Here is an 18,403-nt window from a genome sequence, read left to right on the forward strand (position 1 = left end):
AAGGGCAAAGCCTGCTTATGTAAGATGGAAATGTTCCTCTGCCGAGCTTCCTCACATGCTGTGCCGTCTGAGGCACGGTGGTCATTTATCATGTGAGCAGAAGCAGTGTAAGATGGAGCAGGTTCAGGCAGGTCCCTGTGCAGGCAGCTGAGGGTTTAGGTAAGTAGGGCAGAGACAGTATAGCAGCCGGCTGATTCTCAGAGCTCCCTCCGCTCTTCATACTAATGAGATCACACCATCCTCTGTCTGCTTCAGCCTCAGAGCAAAAAAGTGACGAAGCCTCAGAAACTGCCCTTGATTTCGTCTGTGCTCCTGCCCTGTTTTCCCACATTACGCCCAGATTTAGACGTGCGGTTTGCACTTGCATTTTTAGTCCTGAACGAATCCTCCTCATTCACTTTGATAGACTGATAATGTTTTTCCTTCACAAAGCAAATGATTGCATATCATAAGTTGAATCTGTTAAATGAAGAATAAACCGTATTGTTTTGAGTGAAACGGCCCATTAGTTTATGAATAAACTATTTTATCAATTATAATGACACATACGCTGTCATAATGATAAAAGGATGTTATCTTTATTGCTTGATAAATGTCAAGCTCAGTAGCTGACAATACTGAGGAAAAATATTGTAATTGCTTCATTATCTATAACATCATAATCAGTTTTTGATGATTAAGCCAAGGTGTGTGTTTGTGTGTGTATACATATATATATATATATATATATACTATATTTACTCCTATCTTCTGAAGGTTTTAACATTGTATTCCTAAAAATACAGTTGTTGTTGTTGTTTTGTTTGTTTTAGTTTTTTCCCTGGCTGTTGAACATATTTTCCATGTTTTGGAGTGCTAAAAAGACATCCAAAAATCCCTTCTGTAAAAGCCTTTAATATACAAAATGAAGCATTGTTGAACATAGCTTTGTCCAATGTTCAGATTTCTGTTCTGTAAATGCAAATTAGTGCATATTTCATTAGAAAATCCCTAATTTGCATTTTCAAACATATAGCATGTACTACAAAACAATTGTCCTAATGTACTGGTCAATCAAAGAGGAGTATAGTGATAATTATTACTAGTAAATCTGTATATATTTTTTTCTTTTTTACCTGTCATGATCAACTTTTGAATGAATCAGCTGACTAAATGATTCAATAACTCTTTCGTAACTCACAAAAAAGGCACGCACTGTTCTCCGCCTACTGTTTTAATGATGCAACCTACAGAAACAGTCACCAAGTGAATAAGAATATAAAAATCTGAATCTTTCTGGAGATCAGAATCAAAAGATTTGAGTCATTGGGATGAATGGGAATCAGCACCACTCAGCACATGTGATGCTGAGGATCTGGAAAGTGGCCAAAAAATGGGCTTTTGGTGCTCAGTACCCTTTGGATACAGTACATCTGTACCCAGACGTTTTGCCTGCTGTACTACATCATTTTATCAATATTAGATGCTGTTAAATTAACTCAAAACAATCTGGCTGAAGAACTGAGTGTCCATAGATGGCGTATTTCAAGTGATCTACATCTGGGTGGTTCTGAGACTTGAATGAATGAATGGGAAGACTAACAGATACTGTAGCTCTCTTCCAGTATTATACTGTACATCTTAAAGTGAATGATTTACTGCTGAGTGAGGGAACTACCAACAGTTCACTTTAGCATGCTAGCTCCATCTGCTGGCTACGTTCTGCTTCATCTGCAGTATGGATGGAAAAGACAAATAGATTGGATGGACATATGCTGTCCGATAAATGAGTTCTGTGTGGTTGATTACATTTTTTTTAAATATAGAAATAATAATTAGCCATTCAGATTGCAGTGAATTGAGGCAAGCATCCAGGCCACAACTGCAAAGCTTTATAGAAGCCAGTGGTCCCAGTTTAACCAGCTATAAGAAACATAAATGGCCCTTTTAGTGCAACGTCCTTCAGCGGCGTTCAGCAGAGACATCCGTGATGCAGCTCACCCCGTCGTACAGCTTGTGTTTAGCAGTCACAATGTATTTATTCTCATCTGAGAGGACTCACTCCTCATCACATCTCTAATGGAGCGCAGGACAGCAGAGATTCAGGGGGTCATGTCGAACGCACGCTGCAATAAAAAAATAAAAACATATTTTCACCAGCCGTGAGAGGTTCTGGGAATGTTTTAAAGTAAATCAGCAATGACGTCTCTTTAATACAACAGTGGTGAGATTATAAAACAAAGCAAATTGAGACTTTGACTTGATTTCATCTAATTTCTCAGTATCATCACAAATATCACTCATATTTTTTCTAAAATGCCAAACAATCAAAGTCGTTTGATATGGAACGTCAATATAAAATTTTAATTCAATTGTCAATCAAATTTGAAATAATCCATCCAACATGGGGGGCAAAATGAGAGAATGTCTGATTATAAAAATATTTTATTCAGTAATGGATATAAGTAGACATTTGTACCAAATATTTACGAGTAGGCCCTACTGTGTGTATTGTTAGAGTATTGTATTAGCTTAGCAAAATGCTAACACTAAACTCTATACAGTAGAAATCAAATACACTGGCAATCATATTATTGAAAAATTTGCAAAATAAGTTTTAATTAAAACTTGTATTAATCAAGGATGAATAAACTTGAAAAAGTGTCAGGAAATACATTTATAATGTTAGAAAAAATATATATTCTTTTATTTTGTGTCCGAACATTTGCCATTTCTTATGAAAGTCTTGTTATTCTTCTTACTGTGTTTTGGTTAGTTGTTTTGGATGTATTGATCATATATATCCAAAACCAACATGTAAGGACTTCAGCAGTAAAAACCGATGTTGATTGGAAAAATGAAGAGTCCAGATGAATGATGTTGAAGGCTCCATGTGTGTAAAATGCTCAGTCTCTGCAGATCTGCAGGAATTAGCTCCTCTCTTTCTGTCAGTCTGAGCAGAACTGTAGCACTGCAAATGAGCTCTGGATTAATGTCATCATGTGCCAGCTCCACATGCCACCAGCACGTCGCCACACTCAGTCTCCAGGGCTCTGCTCATGTGTGCCACGTGCACATGAGAGTGTGTGTGTGCGCGACTGGGTGAGGTGTATGTGTGAAGCTATCATCACACTGCACTGCTCCACTTTTTTAAAGACGGTCTGTCACTGTCACAACACTTCACCCATCATCCAGCACTGAGTTTGTCAGGATTGTCACCGATTTCGATACCTCTGCAAAAATGAATTGAACACACTCCTTTATTCATCAAATTAATAATTTTAATATAAATGTTAACCAATTTAATTAAAACCCTGGCATTCCTCCAATTATTATTCAAACACAGTATAACGTAAAACAAAGAAATGCAGTGAATTAAGATTGGATCTATCTGCTACATTAAAACAGGACATTAGCATTCATCGTGGAGTAAGTATGCTAATAACTATTTGCGTTACTGTAAAAAAAAAAAAAAAAAAAGTTGCTATATGTCAGAGAAGTTGTATTTTTTTTGCAGTTTTCACAAGTCAGTTGAAATGAGTAGAACAGACAGGTGTTCGTACACAACTTTTGATATTTATTGCACGTCAACAGACAGCAAGAGTTTTATCCTGCACTTCAAGTATTATCTTTGTAAGAAAAGTGTTTTTTGGGCCACTAGCTTTGTAAATGTGTGTCACACATTGCATGTAAACATTACATGCATGTTCTTGCCTTTGACCACAATGAATTTGAAGTAGTGCTTATATCTTCACCTTGAAAATGCCAACTTTTCATCGGATTGCTCCTGACTCGCCATCTCTGCTGCGAATCTGTTGTGTAGCTGTTGCGTGTGTGTTTGTGTGTTTGGCGCCGCAGGCATGTGTGTAAAAACACTGGCTCTGATTGGCTACCATGAAACACATGACTCTGCCTTAGCCAATCATAATCGCTTATCTCGTTATTAACCCACCTGCTCACTCGCTGTGTGACCCAGGGGTTCGTTCGGATTGCATAGTTTCTTAAATCAATCTATAGTAACGCACCGCATTTAACGTTCAGTAACATTAGCGGCGTTGTAACAACGGGAAAAGTAATTAGTTAGATTACCGCTTTACTGAAAAAATTACGTCGTTACCTAACGCCGTTCTTTTAAACGCCGTTATTCCAAACACTCCAAAGCAGGAGAAATGGTGATCATAAAAATAGCCTGTATAAACTGTATGTATGTATATATATATATATATATATATATATACACAGTTGAAATATATATACAGTAGAAAAAAACCTCACATAAAATTAGTGATATGTGAAAATTATGTGATTTTGTACCTTTATACAGTGTGTAAAAATTCAATATGGCGTCTAACCTGACTAAAGTTTATTATTGGTCAAACCTAATGCTGACTTGTGATGTCCTCAGATAACTCCTACAAAAGCTAATTTCACCTCAGAAAAAGCTGTTTGTCTTGCATATCAATCAGTCCTGCCTGTAATGGTCCGGGGAGGAGACAGGAGGTTGCTGTACCCCTCTCTGTGATCTGTCATCCTCCACAAACGTCTGCTTTACCCCTGTCTCAGGAGGGATTCATTATATGAACAGGCATTAGCAAACACCCGCTGAGAGGTTTGCTCTCTGCAAATCTAATAAGCACTTACAGGCAAACCAAAGCGGTAGAGGATGAAGGCAGAGGAAGGAAATGTGCTTTTTAAAGAGTTTATACGAGTGACGCCACATAAATATTTCATTGGGGATGGTTGCATGACATGATGTACAGCTGTGTGCGGGCAAGGCGCTGTGCTTAAGGCGAAGACACTGATTCATTGCACTCATAATTGCCTGAGGTGTTGTAGATGGAGTTTAGGACCTGCCAGCTGACAGCGAAGTATTGCATCTACATGTCCATCGTGGCTCTCAGAATTGTTTTGATATTTTAATGCGGAATAGAAGGTGTTTATTTTTGTTTGAACTTGTTTCACTATGCCTTTGTCATTCTCTCTAAGCTGTTACTGATGGCTGTTGGAAAACTTGCCAGATATTCTCCTCAGTCTTTCATTGAAGCACTCTTAATGCATTACAGTCCATTCATTCATTCTTTTAACAGTGGGTAGGATATTATGTTGTACATTAAGAAAACTGTCAAAGCAAATGGGTTTAGTTTGATGTCTTTCTTCCTCTTGTTTGACTGGGCACATTTTTGATTATCCACAAGAAAAAGTGGAGGTTTGAGTTCTAAACAAAACAAAACTGCTTGTTTGCATGGTTATTTATCCAATTTAATGCCTGCTGTAGTGTTACAAAAGTAAAACGGGCCACAAACAGAGCCCTGTTGAACAACCTCTACAAAAGGGCTTTACATCATCCCAGAGAAAGTACAGTATGTTTAATGTAAAGCTGACATTTCTGTGCTAATGTCAAAAAACAAACTCATAAAAATAGTAATGTTTTCAAACATTCAAGTCCACTGATCAAGAAGATAGTCCTACCCCTAACTCACAATATTGGATGAGCCAGTGTTGCATGCATCGGGGATTTCCCTAAAGCATTTATGTAACTGAGGAAGGGCTGTTGAATTATAAAAAAATAATAATAATAATAATAATAATGGCCGTTAAACCTCGGGTGTGCATTATTTTTCTAATAATTCAATGACCCGGAGTAAATTATTTTGCTTATACTACAGTTACCACACTTAAAGACAATGATCAGATACATACAGTAGGTGGGAAGGCTTAAGCGATGACTGTCACCGTGTTACTGATGATGTAATCAATTGCAATGGACGCCCAGACTGAAGCAGCACTTGCAGCCTTCTTCCTCTTCATCATTTTATCTGTCACTTACAGAATCAAACGTTGCTCTGTTTTATGTTGTATTATGTAGATCTTATGCATATATAAATCCATATATAAATCCATATTCAGCATCGCTGTCTATTAGTATTAATAGGCCGAAAACCTTTCATTTACAAACACCATGCTCTCCACACTAATAGACAGCGATGCAACATAAAACAACAGAGCAACGTTTGATTCTGTAAGTGACAGATAAAATGCTGAAGAGGAAGAAGGCTGCAAGGTTGCCAAGATACATACAGTAGGTGGGAAAGCTTAAGCGATGACTGTCACCGTGTTACTGATGATGTAATCAATTGCAATGGACGCCCAGACTGAAGCACTAACAGCACTCCTTCTGTACTTTTCTCTCTGCACAGACTGTCTACAAACACTGGCTCTGTGCCCAGTTCTTCCACACCACACAGATGCACTGCAGCAACAGGATCCCCTGCAGGAAGTACTGCCTGGAGGTCCAGCAGAGGTGTCCCTTCATATTGCCTGACAATGATGAGCTCATCTACGGAGGAAGCCCCAGTTTTATATGCACAGGTGGGCACTTTGACCTTTTCTCATACAAACAAATCACCAGTGGTTTCCTCTTCTTGAGAGGACTGAATCATTAGCTGTGACCGAAACCAATGGCAACTGCTTCACTGCGCAGGCTTGTCAATGAATAAAACAAGAGAAAACGAGATAAAATACCATTGTTTTTTTAACCGTTTTTTTTTTTATGTTATATTTATAAATGTTTTTACTTGTCTTTTGTATGTATTTTCACATATAAACAAGTTATTTTAGTGCATTTCACTATATATATATACACACACACACACACACACATACACACACACACGCACACACATGAACATACACATATAAGAAAGAGGAGGGGACTACAGGAATATCAGCAACACATATTTTCATTGTCATTGAGGTAGACAGTGTTTCGGTATGAGGTCACCTTTTAAGCGAACTGATTTTAGACCAGCCTACACTGCACCAAAATGCCATGTCTGATGGAACAGAATAAATTCACATGAACTTTAAAGACATGTAATGACTACAGTGGTTATTTCTCAGTAGAAAACGAGTCATAAATTGAAAAACCAATGACAAAATGGCATGTGCATTCCTTTTACTAACCACCCAACCACACACAGAGAAATGTGGTATGTCATCGACAGCGAAGGATACAACCTAATAAAGGCATCACAGTAGACAGGATGTTATGCAAACATTGGATTTGGACCATTATTCCCTGAGTAGGCAGCATTTTCAATTGGCAATGCTGATTTGAGTAAACACTTGGTCTCTGTTGCCACTTTCTGGCTGAAACTGGAAGTACAGTTCTTCCCTCTTCCTTTGGCTTTACACTTTTGTTGGATGAATGAGCATGATCATATCATATTTGCACAACATTTGAGTTGACTAAGTGGTTGAATAAATACTTTCTTTAAATTCTACTGAATTTAAAATTATGAACGATTTGATTTGAATAATTAAGCTGATCATGAGCATGAATACAAAAAAAGGCATGAAATTATTATTTTTTTTTTTTTCTGCGCTGCATGTTAAGAATAGGGCTGGTGCACTCAAATGCCCTTAACAGTGTTTGTCAGGATATGCTCCTCTCCTAATTTCAGAGGGTGCATGCTGAGTGGTGCATGCGAATGAGTGCTTTGGCCTGCAGGCTTGTGCTTTAATGAGACAGACTGAAGATAAATGAGGAATTGAGAGCAGAAATGCACAAACCGGCTGAGTGGTCATACTGTAATTACCTGCCCTTTAATTGCTTTTAGTAACTCCACTTAACACCGACTCGTCGTGCAGTGCCGTATGCCTCCATCATCATCAAAACATGACCATAAACACCTGTCATCAATGACTTATGTGCGGCAAGGTCAAGTGGAAAAGTAGATGACTTATTAAAGGAACAGCTCACAGCGAAATTAAAATCATGAAAGTCATATGAGTTCGGAACGACATGGGTGCGCAAATGAAAGCTGAATTAAAATTGATGTTTTATAAACAAAACTGGGTGATCACACCGACATGCAGAAGTAAGAGAGAGTAATCAAAAAACATAAGCAATAATAGCATAGAGAGGACCCCTGCACGATTGTGTCAAGGTCAACAAGTCTCATAAATATCAGATAATGAGACCTTTTTATGATAAGGCAAGGTATGCCAGGCAGTAAAATGTCATGTGGTGCAACTGACATAATATCAAAGAGAAGCCTTGCACGCCCAACGACTGTCTGTCAAGGTTATTAAGTCTCATAAAATATCAGATCATTTGACCTATTTATGACCAGATAAGGTTATGTCGTGTCATGTGACCTCTTAAAAACTTATAATTCATGAAAACATTTCACCTTGAAAAATAGATTTAAAAACTATTTTTTTCTCAAATTTAAACATTAATGTGGGTACACTCAAAATTAATAATTCATGATTTGTAAAGAAATAACTTTTTCCTAAATTAATTGATATTATACGCCCACAGTTAAAAAAATATATATATATTTTTACAGAGAATAAAAGTTTTAACTTAAAAAAATATATTTACATTTTTTAAAGAAAAATAATCATTAAAATGTGTACACTCTCAATTAAAATGTATGGTTTATATATAATAATTAATTAATTAAATTCACAATTAATAATTAATTGAAAAATATTTTTAATAGCTTCCAAAATTAGTCATTAAGACAAATAGGGACCAATTTTCACTAACTAGTTGCATATTTGCATGCGTATTACTAGCATATTGTTTATTGGTGCATATTAATGCCTTATCCTGCATGACCATATTTAAGATTCCTTAATCCGACCCATACCTAAAGATTTTCCAAACCATAACAAAACAACAACATGAACAAATAGTACATTTTACAAGAAATCAATTTTGAAATGTTTTTTACTTAGAAGTGTACATTTATCATCACCTTTAACTTATGTCTTTTGCCGGCCCAGGGCTCCAAGAGGACAACCCCTCAGATGCAGACACAGAGTGCTGCGATGTCCGGTGGGACAGCAGGGCAGACAACCGCTCCAAAGGCACTCTCAAAAGAACTCACCCGTCGTGTCAGCACGGGACATCCCTGACCTCGTCAGCGGCCTCAAGACTGTGCAACAGCAGACTCAAACTCTGCCTGCTGGTCCTCGTCCTCCTTCATACTGTTGCCACTCTCACAGCATCCCACAATCCCACAGGGTTCAACCTCACCTCCAGCTCCTCCAACGAGGAATGACGGAATAGCCACTAAACACCGGCACGGTTACAGTGATGTGACGGACCGTGGGTAACTTGCTGGGACCTGTGGGACAGAGACTGTGGAGATGCAATCAAAGCAAACCAAGCTAATTGACGAAGCTAAACAAACACTGAACGAATCCAATCAAGCAACAAGAACAAGGGACAACACTGTAGCCTTTGTTGAAAGAGGCTTCTAGGGGGCGGAGTTCTCTCGCACCATGTTTTTTACACTGTGTCTATGGTTTGAATTTCTGTTGCACTAGATGACTACAGGATCTAATCAGTCATGTTTCTTTCTGTTTCATTTGGGTCTTTGTGCAGGAAGGATTGGCAGAGACAGATGAGTTAAATGTACAATATCCAAGAGAATATTCAAGACTGAGCGCGTGTGTATGTGAGCGAATGGATGAGTGTGTGTGTGCATGTGTGCATGTGCTTGCATCCATATGTCAACTTAGATGTCCTTCTCGTTCGTTTCTCTCCGTAATCACAAACTCTCTGAATGCTGCTCTATTCATTACGAGGATTTCTATTGCAGTTTATCCATTGACAAATCTGCCTAGACAAATACCAAGACACCCAACAAAAAGCCCAGGTTCCAACTCAGATTCTCCCATTAAGATCCTGTAACCTTATTAAGGTAGCCTGATATTTCTGTTGTCAGTATGATGTCATTTCCTGTGAGGTCAGGTCAGTAGCTTTGGAGGTCTGGGTACATCAGTGTCCCTTCTTTGCTTTAGTGCTCGACTGAAAAGGTCTTTGTTGGGATGTTAGACATTATCCAGACTTCTGTTTATTCCCTCAATTTGCGAAATGACGTCCACAAATCTGTTTTTAGCACCATTAGTGTTTTATATATTATATTAAGATATTATATTCTCTACCCTATATTCTGTAAATGCATGTTAGAAGCAGAGTTTAGACTATGCTGCTAAAGTTTTAAAGAAATAAACTCAAATGATCTGAAAGCAAGCTCTCACTCCGAGTACCATCCAAATTGCTATTTGACAGCATGAACCCAGCCAATCAGAGCTTACGAGACAAATTACCCCAATCACACAGAGAGGATCCATCGTTCTTTATTACAGTAAAGGGCTTACCCATCATTCACACACATTCAGACACTCCTGCATGTAGAGATTCACGTGGCATGAATAACTCAGTGAAACCTTAAGATAGTCACATCAACAGGAAATTGAGGAGCTTGATCAAGACGAAGGCCCATCTCAGGTGGCTGGGCTGAGGAATCTGGTTCTTTGTGTGGAGGAAAAGCAATGTTAAGGGCTGATATATTATTTGATGTTTTGTTTTACTCTGTTTTCTACAGGCATGCTCTAATGAGGTTGTGTCACTATGACACAGACACAAAACGAAGCCTTGTGTTTAATGTGTTACTCCATCCCAGAATGAACATTTTGTCTTTAGACACTTACCTTGTTTTTCCAAACTCGTAAAAGCTCCGGTCGTCTATATTTTGGATGAAAACCGGCAGGCTTGTGACTACCCCATTGACCGCCAAGTAAAATACACCGTCAAGGAAAAGTATGAAAGACATCATCAGAATAGTCTGCCATCAGTGGTTCAACCGTGACATTATGAAGCAACGAGAATACTTTTTGTACGTAAAACAAAAAACAAAAAAACATTTGTCTCCTCCATGTCTCTCCGCATCACCATTGCATGATTTTGGAGAATATCCGCTGAACGCAAACTGTGTAAGCTATTCTGTGTCTGCTGTATTCTTGTTGCTTCATAACCTTACAGTTGAACCACTGATGGCAGATGGACTATTCTGACAATGTCTTTCATATTTTTCTGGACCTTCACAGTGTAATTTACTTGGCAGTCAATGGGACAGTCACAAGCCCCCCGGTTTTCATCCAAAATATGTTCATTTTGGGGTGGAGTATCCCTTTAACTAAGTTCTCTAGACAGCCTCAGTGTGAACCTGTTAAAACGGCAGGCCTCACATCACCTGTGTTTCCATCTCGTGAGACATGACTAATAGTCATTAATGTTAGATCCGCATACATGCATAAGACATTTATCAGTCACAGCTAACTTTAAGGCTAAGTGTGCTAACTAAAACCAAAAGAAAAACAACGTGTTTTTGTAGCCACATTTCCATTGTGTAAAGCAGGCTAACATAATGCATGCAATAGAAATAAAATGGCTCACATACATTCCATGTACTTTTATTCCCTCCCTATACATATCTGTAGATTGCCTGCATAAAGGTGCAGTCACATTTACTTTGTACAGTGTACTTTGTATAGTCAATTAGCCCAATCTGGAATTTTACATGAAGGGAACTTTTACCAATACAAAATTTGCATCTGATTAAGGTTTGCTAAACTTTGACCATGCACATTCTTTGCAAATTTTGAATCAGATTCAGATTTATTCAACTTTGAACATGCAAATTCATTGCATTTACCAATATTAAGCTGCTTAGGGTAAGTGACAGTGCTTAATGCATTGCTACACTATTGATACTAAACCTCAGTCTGCAAAATGTTAAGTTTTGCCAGTGTGACTGCACCCTTTAGACAACATATGAAAAGCTGATTTTCTCTTAATGTGTATTATGCAATACCATTCAACTCTGAATACTGACTCTGAGGCAAATTAAATAACTTTGATTTTAAGAGAACAAATTAATCCATTTGCCCTTTTGCTGTTTAAACTACTATTAGTGGTGACCTTGATTTATTAGTGGTGACCTGATGGATTGATTTATTTTTAAATAGACATTTGAACGCATTAAAAAGGCATTTTACCAGCTTTTATTCCACTATTTTTAAATCCCAGAACTATCAACTAAATCTACTCAGAACGCTAATTCTTGGCAGATAAGGTTTTATGAATTTGGGCTAGATGAGTTTTATCAATATATCTGGTAATAAGATTTAATAATGACATGTCTGATTAATTGCCTTTAGGCCCCTCTTGTCATTTCTCCTATTTAGAACAAATATATTGGTCATTTTTTTTATTAATACATTAGTTTATTTCATATTAAACCAATTTGTTACCAGAAACACCATAACTAGTGCTATATGTACATTCCACGCTTAAAATGTGCTTCAGTTAAAGAAAGTAAAAATGGGCCAATTTGAGATGTAAAAGGCCAGTCTGACATACTGTGCTAAAGACTTCGCTAATAAATAATTAGAGATATACAGTATGTGCACTGAGAGATACAGTATACCCTCTCAAGAGCTTATTAGTTGGTTTATCTCCAAACAAACCTAATTCAGCCTCTCCAGCTAGACCTGACGGTGAAGGAAGGATAGAAAAGTGATGAGTTATTGAGAGTTGGGGTAATGACAACGACGTAGCACTATTATCCACATGCTAAGAAGCTCTGAAAGTTTGTTATAACAAGACACACACACCATAATACATGCACAAGCATGCTTCTTCACTTGGAAATCCTTTGCATATGCAGTATATCTGGTGACGCTCTACAAGCAAGGAAGGATTCGAGTTATGTCAGTTTCAACACTCATGTCAGTATAATCATTCGGTCTGCCTCGTAAATATCTGGTCTAATGCAACAAGTGTTAAATCAGTCACCAAACGTATCTCAGACGACACCATTCTCAATAAAGTGTTGATTAAAACGTATTCCTAAACAGAGAGCAGCGTTGTGGTTGCTCTGTGTCACATTTGTAACATGTTTCTCTGTGTTTGTTGGGATTCAATCACCATAGAGTTTGTCTCAGCGACCAACGAGATTGAATGTAAAAGATGCCTGCTAATATCGCTAAACACCACCAAACCTAGTATAAGATGTATTTTATGCTTGCACATGTTTTATGGTCATTTCCAAACACTGATCCAGTTGTGTAAGTAGTATTTCACACTGCGTAATCACTTAGCAAGCAGAAATACTTTCTTTTCTGAATCCTGTGGACCTATGCAGCCCTCGACCTCAGTGGTTTTTACGTTGTAAATACGTTACGAGAATGCTAAACAATGTGTGTCTCTGTTTGATTTGGAGGTTTCCTTGTGTTCTGAGTTGGTGTCCTTTTTTAATGCTCTTTTGTAAGTGTCAGAGATCATTGGGTGGTTTGTGCTGAGATGGATACAGAGAGCGAAGTGGTTTTGAGAACTGTCCTCTTGGTCACAAGCTCGGCGCCTGCAGCCTGTGATGCTGTGAGTGATGGTGTGTGCAAAGCAATGACTTTAAGAATAAAAAGATGAAGGTTTAAAGGCATATAGAGATAACATTATGACTATGACTACTGAATAAAAAATATATTATATACTACCGGTATATTGTAATATTATAGATGATTTAGTTCAGTAACCTATTTAATTTTTTTACAAGCAACTTTGATGAAATAATTTATAAAACAATCTCACAAGTTATGATCTTTTCGAAGGTATGATTATACTGCTAAAATGATTAAAGTTGTGTTCTGATGAAATAACAAATATTGCTGTTCACTGTGTCTGGTTGCTTCTTCATTTGGAGTGTGTGGTCAGTCAGACAAAGTGAGTTTTTCGGTCAAAAAGAGGTTGTAAATCATTATTTTATGGGAAATAGGTTGTGGGGGTCATACTTAGCTGTATGTATAATAATATATAAAACAAATATATTTTGATATAATGGATATTTTACATATTGCAAATTACATATTTACGACATTGCATCTTTAAAAAAAAATAATAATAATTCACATTACAAATTATTGTTGCAAGCAAAAATGCTACAAAATTCATGTTTTGAGAAAGTGTGTCATGCTACAGCAAATCTTCTTTTTTTTTTTTATGAACTGCATTCATCAAATATGATGATGGTTCATAATAATAATAAAAAAAGAGTAATGCATGCTTAACTGTCTGAAGTGACCTGTTTATTTGCAGGTCAAACCTGATCAACTACACTGATGCACATGAGAAATTACAAAGAGCAATCACGTTGAAAAAAACAAATGTAAAGCCAATAGTCCTATAAGTGGACACAGAAGTGGACTGCACAGTCTATGCCTGTTTGAGCGTAGATTAAGACATTTACCTATAAAATTATTAAAGCAAATATCCAAGACTAAGCTGTGATCTCTCTCAGTAATCACAGTGTGTTATGGAACCAATTTCCTGACTGAGAAGAGGTGATAGATTAATATGTCAATGTTACATGAGTAAAGTTTGTTCTGGGATCACCTGAAATTTTACATATAAGTAACATTTAGTTTTAAAAAGACTGATCACAAGACAAGATTTTCTTCGATGCAGTACCAGCACTGACAGTTAGGTCAGTCAATATCTCAGTCTCTCTTTAAATTAAATGAGCATTCATGCAAAAGCTTACACCAAATGCATCATTTAGGCTAGTTGGGTCCGTGTATCTTTTGGTCATTCGATTTTCTATTTAAAAATAAATAAAGATAAATGAGAAACGATTTGATTTTCGTTTTTTCGTTTTGTTTAAGAAACGGAAAACGAAAATTTAGCTGGATTTTTCGTATTTTTGTTTGTGGGTAAAAAATCAGATTATGCTTTAATATTTGTTTGAATGTGTGGGCGGCGCTGAAACGCCCCTTTCATCCCTTCTGTACTGCACCGACAAGCGGCAACCGCAAGCTCAGTTCATTTTCACCAGGAGAGAAGCGGCAGACAGCAGAGTTTATTAATCCTGCCAATTCTTTGCTAGTGGTGCTTGCAAGATAAAATAATAATAATAATAATAATAATAATAATAATAATAATAATAATAATAATAATAATAATAATTAATTAATTAAATTAATAATAAAATAAAAAAATAATATTATATTTTTCCGGCTGCTGCAGTTATTGACAAAGCAGACTTGACAACTTTATTCATAAAACACCATTTGTATTTTACTTTAGCCTGTGATCTACAACGACATGGAATAAAATATAGGCCTACTACAATTTTTTTGCCTACTTATTTTATTCTAGGCCATTCATAAAAAAAAAAATTAAATGGGAAAAATCCAACCCCACATTTATAATAAAATTTATATTAATATAAGTTAAGTTTTCCCTATAATTAGTCTACTTTAAATGTTTTAATTATAGGCTATAGGCTACTTAGAATTATGAACTGAATTCACAAATTCTTTAGATGACTGTATGAATATAGTGATGGTGTGACATCGTTACAGATAATGAGTTCAGACGGGAAACACTGCACCTCTCGTTGGTTTCATTTGAATTACATAGGCCTAAATATAAAATTATTATTATTATTATTCTATTTAAATGGCTTATTTTAAAAGTAGACGTGTCAGCAAGACATGGTTCGTCTGATGCATGAGCCTGGTTCATTTCTGACGTTTCAGAAAGAAGTTAATGTAGACCGAGATGACAGAAAGCAAATCCTGTTGAGTTTTCATGTTATTTAGGGTGTCTTACGACCCAAACTGATGGAGCTGAAGCTCTTTCCTCTTGTTATCGGGATAGAAGCTGTGGATCGGGTTCCGCCGATCGGAGAAGTGCAGCAGACTACACTCTACAAGATAAAGTTTCAGTTGCTGTTGTTTGTATAGCAAATGAAAACATGTTAGGCTGTGAGGTTTTTCTTAAATAGGCTAAATTTTTGTTTTCCGTTTCTTAAACAAAACGAAAAAACGAAAATCAAACTGTTTCTCATTTATCTTTATTTATTTTTAAATAGAAAATCGAATGACCAAAAGATACACGGTCCGTGTATCATCCGAGTTGTCACCCAGGAAAGTTGTAACAAGGGCAATAGCAGAGTAAAGGTTTTCAGGTAAGATTCCAATTACTTTAAAGAGATAGTTCACTCAAAGATGAAAATTAACCCATAATTTACTTACACTCAAGTTAGGCGTATATGATTTTCTTAAAGGGGGCGTGAAATGCTATTTCATGCATACTGAGTTTTTTACATTGTTAAAGAGTTGGATTCCCGTGCTAAACATGGACAAAGTTTCAAAAATTAAGTTGTACGTTTGAAGGAGTATTTCTGTTCCAAAAATACTACTTCCGGTTTGTCACAAGTTTCAGAAAGTTTTTTTCGAGTATGGCTCTGTGTGACGTTAGATGGAGCGGAATTTCCTTATATGGGTCCTGAGGCACTTCTGCCGGAAGAGCGCGCGCTCCCGTATAGCAGAGCACTGAGAGCACAACAGACTTCACTGATCAGAGCGAGAGCGTCGCCAAATGTCACAAAAGATGTGTGTTTTTGGTTGCCAGGGCAAGACAACCCTGCACAGATTACCAAAAGAGAAACAGCATTAAGGGACCAGTGGATGGAGTTTATTTTTACAGAGCATCAACGGAGTTGTGCAAGTGTTTGTGTTTGTTCCCTGCATTTCTAAAATGCTTGTTTTACAAACAAAGCCCAGTTTTACAACGGATTTGCGTATCGTTTATTTCTTAGGGATGATGCAATCCCAACGAAAAAGGGTCACGATTGTGTGTTGGAACCGCAGGCGGTGAGTAAAACTGCTTCAAATATCTCTGCCTCCTTGTTAGTGCGTCCCCTCCCATCGGAGACCCGGGTTCGAGCCCCGCTCTGAGCGAGTCATTGCTGCTGCTGCCCTTGTTCAGTTTCAGCCTTCACAGCTGTCACAGCTTCCAAAACGCTCTCAACACAACTGGCACTCGTGATTCTTTAGCTCCGCCCACACGCCACTCCTCCAGGCGCTTGTGTTTTTCCGGGAAAAATCGGTACAGACTATCTTTCTCTTATGAATATAATAAAACGAAATACTTTTTGGAGTTATGAAGGATGCAGTACTACTCTATAGGTACTCAAGATTAACATGATATTGAGTGAAAACGAGCATTTCACCCCCCCCCCCCCCTTTAATTTTATAATGGAAGTGAATGGTGATCAAGATTTTGAAGCCCAAAAAGAGTGTGTCTATCCATCATAAAAAGCTCTGGGGGTTAATAAATGCCCTTTGAATGGAAGTGATGCGTTGTGTAAGAAAACCGAACTGTCGTACAGTATGTGCATTCACCATGACAAAACCATGACAGTCCAGCATGTGAGGAGTTAAAAGGGTCAAATGATGCTGCCAAAAAGAACATTATTTTGTGTATTTGCAATGCAATGTGTTTATGCAGTTTAAGGTTCAAAAAACATATTACTTTCCATATAATGCACATAATTGTTTTTCTATGCCCTGCCTTCTGAAACGCGTCGATTTTTACAAAGCTCATCGATCTGAGGAATCGAGATGTGCTCTGATTGGTCAGCTATCCAGTGCGTTGTGATTGGCCGAATGCCACAAGAATGTGACGGAAATGTTACATCCCTTAACATATCCCGTCTCCCAGGCCAGCAGCACGAGACTATTTTACGATATTGGTTTATTTCATGTCAGAGGGAGTGTAAGGCATGTTTATATACCAAATAAATTAAATAATTTGTGGATTAGCGCGTACAGGAGACGTGAACCGTTTCAAACGAGGCATTTGCTACATCCAGTTGGGACATAATTACTGATTATAATGACTAATACTGACTTTTTACACGCTACATATCACGCTGTGTAAACATAAAACCATGTCTGCATTTGGTATCTGAGAAACAACAAACAAGCCTATTCTACACTGCTCAAAACTTGTGTTTAAATCATCATTGGCAAATTATTTAAATACAAATAACATACAAGCTCAACAAGACAAGAGTCAGAAGCGCCAGACTGTCCTTGCAACGTTTGAACTGCCCAACTTTATAGAAATAACCGTCGGGCCACAGATGCATTGTAGGCTACTCCCAGAGGAAACAGTCCTTATCCTCCATAAAAAGCGCAGCGCACATCTGAATTTTTGGGTGGACTGTTCTGGAACAGTGTTGAAATACAACTTAACCACTGATTTTTAGTTGTGTTCTCCTTTGGAAAGCTAAATTAGTAGTTTCGCTTTTACAACAACAACAAAAAAAAAGTTATGCCTTTTTTCTTTGCGTCAACATTTGGGCGGCATTATGCAAATATTCCCACACAGTGATGTAGAGATGTGGGGGCAAGTTAGAATTGGGGGTGACTCTTAACTTTTACAAAGAATATCTCTTTGGATTTGAGACTTTAGTCTTTGCAACTGTACATATCTTCTTTATGCACCAGGAGCTTGTAACACTCCAAAGAGAAAGGAAACATTGAAAAAGCATCATATGACCCCTTTAAACACTTTTATGCAGTGAATGTTTAATTCATACTCTCAGACAGAAAGTCCAAAACATCCTCACAGAAGTAATTATGATGTGTCCCAAGAATTCCCTAAAATATATAAAATCATTCAGCTCTCTGTAATCAAAGTGATCTCAGCTGTGCTAAACTGAATATAAAGAAATGTTTTGACTAATGAAACGCGAACACACGATTGTGACAATAT

The 18,403-nt window shown here is 37.3% G+C and overlaps 1 protein-coding gene across 1 annotated transcript in view; it reads left to right on the plus strand.

Moving 5' to 3' along the window:
• LOC128019442 (NALCN channel auxiliary factor 1-like) overlaps positions 1–11,719 on the plus strand; it is a 139,149-nt gene extending 127,430 nt beyond the window's left edge. Inside the window, exons 2-3 of the mRNA XM_052605431.1 lie at positions 6,177–6,348; positions 8,776–11,719. Coding sequence (XP_052461391.1) covers positions 6,177–6,348; positions 8,776–9,053 — 450 coding nt within the window. The 3' untranslated portion in view covers positions 9,054–11,719. The remainder of the gene's footprint in view (positions 1–6,176; positions 6,349–8,775) is intronic.
• Positions 11,720–18,403: the final 6,684 nt, after the last annotated feature.

This window comes from Carassius gibelio, chromosome A9, assembly GCF_023724105.1.
Source record: "Carassius gibelio isolate Cgi1373 ecotype wild population from Czech Republic chromosome A9, carGib1.2-hapl.c, whole genome shotgun sequence".
Taxonomy (NCBI): Eukaryota; Metazoa; Chordata; class Actinopteri; order Cypriniformes; family Cyprinidae; genus Carassius; species Carassius gibelio.